Source organism: Bison bison, unplaced genomic scaffold (genome assembly GCF_000754665.1).
Source record: "Bison bison bison isolate TAMUID 2011002044 unplaced genomic scaffold, Bison_UMD1.0 scf7180017864527, whole genome shotgun sequence".
Lineage (NCBI taxonomy): Eukaryota > Metazoa > Chordata > Mammalia > Artiodactyla > Bovidae > Bison > Bison bison.
In genome coordinates, this window is record NW_011495078.1 from 686,881 (window position 1) to 692,071 (window position 5,191).

Sequence of the window (5,191 nt, forward strand, 5' to 3'; positions counted from 1 at the left end):
GGGGAGGCCCAGGAGGCCAGGCCCGAGGGGCTGGCTCAACTGTCAGCGGGGCGGGGAGGCCCAGGAGGCCAGGCCCCAGGGGTTGGCTCTCCTGTCTCCGGGGCAGGGAGGCCCAGGAGGCCAGGCCCGAGGGGTTGGCTCAACTGTCAGTGGGGCAGGGAAGCCCAGGAGGCCTGCCTGAGGGGCCAGCAGGCCCTCACCTGTCTCTGGGGCAGGGAGGCCCAGCAGGCCGGCCTGAGGGGCTGGCTCTCCTGTCTCCTGCCGTCTCTGGCCTGCAGGCAGAGGCCCCTTGAGGTCTCTCCAGTGCTGCTCCCCAGCCCCAGCCCAGGCCCCCGGCAGCACGCACCTGGTGGACAGGACCTGGGACACAAGTGTTGGAGGCACTGTGTTTGCGAGCCCAGCAGATGGATGGGGTTCGCTGTGTCAAACCAGAATCCCCTTTATAACTGGATCCTGGGAAAACAGGAGTCCGACAAAGTCCTGAGGCAAACGACAGAGACTGAGAGAAAGAAGACCAGCTTCGAATTGAACCCTCAGAGCCACACATGTCGCGTCAGCTCAGAGCCTAGACGGGCCACGGCCAGGGCGCCCCAGCAGTCCGCCCCCGCCAGGCCCTCGGTGCTGACCAACGCTGGCGGCAGGCGGCCGTCTGACGGCTTGGCCCGGGGAAGTCCCACCTCTACCTGGGCCAAGGCAGCACCACCCCCAGAGGCCCGGCCCTCAAGCAGGGAGTGACCCCAGGGCTGTGCCCCCAGCCCAGCCTCGCCTAACAAACACACGAAACCGCAGAAAGAGGAGCCAGGCCTGGCATCTGAGCAAGAGCCGTCCGCTCGTTCCATGCTGGAGAAAAGCGAGACTCGTTCAACAGCAGAGAGAACAGCTTTGACAAGGTGACTGTGTGCGGGGATCAGCCCCGGGGTCACACTGTGCCAGGCGGGGTCCCCCGAGCCCTGAGAACGCCCCCAGCCCAGGGCCGGGGCCGGGCAGCGCCCGACGGTCAGGACGCGGGCAGCACCGGTGTGTCACCGGGCGCTCGGGGCCGGCTCGTCACCAAGCCACGACCTTCTACTGTCCACACCATCTCAGGTTTTCTCCAATTTTATCTCGTGTGGAAAAGTTAACTCAAACACCAAAACCTGTCGTAAGAACAAGCACGCAGTGCTGCCTCGGTGCTCAGCGGAGCGGGCTGGGTGTTCTCACTCAGGCCTCGGGCGGGAAGGAAAGGGCCGCCCAGCACCTGGGCAGCTCAGCCCGGCGAGGCCTGGGGACCAAGCAGGTGCCCGCCGCCCCGGCCGCTGGAAAGCGGCACGCATAGGACGTGTGTTTTAGACAAGCTTGCTAAACCAGACCTGGGAGCTCAGGCTCCGCAGTTTCTTTGGGTTTCCTGCCCTCGACAGCACGATCCAGGGACGTTACCATAAACTCAGAACACCACGTGCAACCACAGAGCAGCTACAACCACGACTCACAGGCAGCTCAGGGCTGAGCCGGGCTCTCCCGCCAGCACAAGGCCACCCTGGCTCCCACAGCTGAGGGAGAGGGAGGCACGCGAGAGTCCTGGAGCACCTGTGCAAAAGCAGGCCTGTGACTCCACACAGCGACCGCCTCTGCTCATTACAGACCTGTGTGACACTGGACGAGGACGAGGACGGGTCCTCCCGGGGGGACGGCGGCCCTGCACCCTCCTCCCCTGAAAGTTGAGGGCTGTCGTGGGCTCTTCGATGGCCCTCTGGCCAATTCCAGAACAGCCAGAGCCACAGCGCAGGCTCTCTATAACCACAGTCTTCCAGAGGCCAAGGACTCCCAGTCGCTCCTGGGCCACAGACTGGAGGGGGGGACAGCCCAGGCAGGGGCACGTGGGCACCACACGCTCAGCACACACACACGTGCACATGTGTGTACACACACACACCCAGCACACATGCACACATGTGAACACACATGCTCGGCACACATATACATACTCATGTGTGCACACAATAATCACACACGCATCCAGCACACGTGCACACATACCAAACATGTTAAGGTACTCACATGCTTGGCACACACATGTGCACATGCACACACACCCAGTGGGCACGTAAGTACACACACTTTTAACACACATGTATACACATCCCACACACGTGTACACACAGCACACACCCAGCACACACACGTGCCACACATGCTCGGCACACACATTTACACACATGCTCAGCACGCATGCACACACCCAGCATGCACACACACTGTTCACACACGCTCAGCACACACACTGTACACATGCTCAGCAGACATGTGCACACGTAACACTCGGCACACACATGCACACATCACACATGCACCCCTGTGACACACAGACGTGCACACATGCTCACACGCTCACATGTACACATGCTCAGCACACACGTGTACACACTCACACACCTGCACACACTCAGTACACATCAGACCCCGTCCCCCTGTACGTCACACAACTGCAGCGTTCAGTGCAAGATGTTTCTGATGGTGACAGTTGCCACTGTCATATGGAAACCCGTGCCTACATTTCCGCCCAGGAGTGTCCCGCACGCTGAAAACCCCCCGATCAGGATCTTCTCACCAGACCCAAGGCACAAAATAAAACCCGCAGACACCCAGTTCCGTAAATCAAAAACCAATGAACCACGTGTTCACTCACCAGGGCAACAGGTTCCCATGGGGGAGGGAACAGGCACCCCTGGATGGCGCCCCCAATGCCACAGTCTCCCCACCGCAGGCCTCAACTGACCTGGGGGTCTCACTGCAAGATTCCTGGAACTACCCCACGTGCACACGAAAGACAGCCCCCAAGCTCTAAGGCGAGTCCCACAAACCAGGGCCAAGGGCCCGGGGGCAATGACAGGCCGGTGAGTGAAGGACGGCGCTAAGACCCACTTTTCAAAGGAAACATGCAGCGAACCCCGAGGCGTCGGGCTTTGTCCCCTACCACAGGAAGGTTAAACTCAGGGATAACAGTGTCCCGTCTGCGTGTCTCTGTAAACAACAAAGACTCACACCTCTCTGAGCGCTAGAAACAGCAGCCCCAGGACAGGCTCAAGCCTTGAGCTCAGAGCTCAAGCACGGCCCCCACCTCACCCTCCAGGTTCAGGGGAATAGCACGCTTCTTCCTTGACTCGGGCCCACCCTGCCCGCCACCACTCCTGCAGGCCCCACAGCCCCAGCGAGGCTGACGGAGCACAGGGCCCGCGGTTCGGAGGTGCAGGGTTCTGAGCCCGATGCCTGGAACAGGGCGGGGAGCATCTCCAGCTCGCCGGGGAGACCTGCCCGCCCAGTGGGGAGGCCCAACGCCACCCCTCCCCAGCCCCTCAACCTCCTCCACTGGGACCCCCAGCATCAACTCCAGCCCCCCAGGCCCCAACAGCCCCCACGGCGCCCCCAGAGCTCTGCCCCCATGCCCTGGCATCCCAGCCCACCCACTTCACCTTGAGGGGCTTCGACTTACATCTGAGACCACAGTGAGGCCCTGTGACCTAAGTCAACACTGGCTGCAGAGTCATCTTCCCAGACTCAAACGTCACACGCGCCTTAGACACAGTCAGCAGGAGAGGGGCCAAGCCTCCATCTGCCGACAACCAGCCCGGCTGAGACCTGGCTCCAGCACACCGGACAGCTCAGCTCAGCACAGGCACAGCCACCTCACCTGCGCCCCACTCTCAGCCCGGCATCACCTACTCCAGAGGCACCTCCCTACCCCACGGCAGATGGGCCGTGTCACTCCATCCACCACCGGGCTGCGCTCCGTGAGGCTGCATCTCCAGGAGGGACGGAGGACAAGGTCGCTGGGCAGCGCTTCTCCTGCAGCCAAGCGGGGCGACAACCATCTGCCCTGATACCCTCCAGGTGCCTCGGAGGAGTCAGAACCCTCGGGGGTTCACATAGCAAGGCAGGCAAGCCAGGCCCCCGCCCGGCCTTCATCCTGGGGCAAACAGAGCAGAGGACCGCGTGGAACCGTGGACTCTCAGAGATGATAAGTCACCCCCACGGCACACGCAGGTCACGACATTCACTACAGACACGCCACCTGGGATGCGGGGCTCACCCCCACGAAAGGGCTCTGAGTGTGGTATTCTGGTCCCACAGATACGGATACACTGTGCCTCGGGCTGTATTTCCAACTCCGTGCAACTGATGAGTAAATAAGTAAACAGCCTCTCTTCCCTGACAGCAAGTTCTGAGAAACACCGACAGAGCTGGGGTTTCAGGGAATTTAACTGATGCTACCAAGGGTAGGACGGAGCGCCACGGCCCATGAAGTCAGCTCCGCGTGGAGGCCTAAAAGCCTGTTTCTTGCAAAATGCGAAAAAGTTTACTCACGATATTCTATGGGTTCATGACAAATGTAAACAAAGCAGATTGTTCACATTTGTTTATCACCACATTTCATTTTTTTCTGAGAAAAACAGTTGCCAAGCCCAGTGCTGAGCGTTTTCACGGCTGGAAGCTGAACTAATTCCCAGCAGGCACACAGAGCAGGTGCTCAGGGAGGCTCCGCCAGCCCAGTGCCTCCGCAGGCGGGGTCCTCCCACAAAGCCCCGACCGATTCACAAGCAACCAGCCTCCAAGAGACCAAGGAACGCGGCGGTGAGCAGCCTCGAGACGCAGCTTGCCGCAGCTCAGGCCTGCATGGCCCAGGCGGAGGCCAGCATCGCTCAGGCCGCGTGCAGCACCACCGGCCGTCCCCACCTCCTCACCTTTACTTTGTCTCTTTGCTTGAAAGGTCTGAACACCAACACGCCCGCAGTTTATGGGTGGTCATTCTGAAACAAGGTGGGGAGTGACCGAGAACGCAGTGCTAGGCAGACATCAGTCCAGCACAGAGCAGACACACGTACTCACATCTTTTGCCATGTTACCAGATCCGTGAAATCGATGCTAGTAATGGTCACCCTCCAGAAAAGAAAAATGGTTTTCCTGGTAAAAAGGAGGAGAGAGGAGGGATGAGCCAGGCTGAAATGAGAAGTTGACACCACCACCATCCCCTCAGCATCACCACCCATCTAAGCGGCAGGAGTCCCTTCCTCTCCAAGCCCACACTCCATCCCGGGGGTGCGGCCCAGAAACGCCCCCCACCCAGGGACTTTAAAGTCATCTCAGGCAGGGAAGCGTCCACGACCCGGCTGCCCGCCGGCCTCCCCGAGGCGCACAAAGACCCGGCGTGGATCAG

At 60.6% G+C, this 5,191-nt stretch overlaps 1 protein-coding gene across 1 annotated transcript in view; it reads right to left on the reverse strand.

Moving 5' to 3' along the window:
* Nucleotides 1–5,185, reverse strand: part of TFDP1 (transcription factor Dp-1) — a 16,515-nt gene extending 11,330 nt beyond the window's left edge. The window contains exon 1 of the mRNA XM_010831536.1: nt 4,864–5,185. Within this exon, the coding sequence (XP_010829838.1) occupies nt 4,864–4,875 (12 nt within the window). The 5' untranslated portion in view covers nt 4,876–5,185. The remainder of the gene's footprint in view (nt 1–4,863) is intronic.
* Nucleotides 5,186–5,191: the final 6 nt, after the last annotated feature.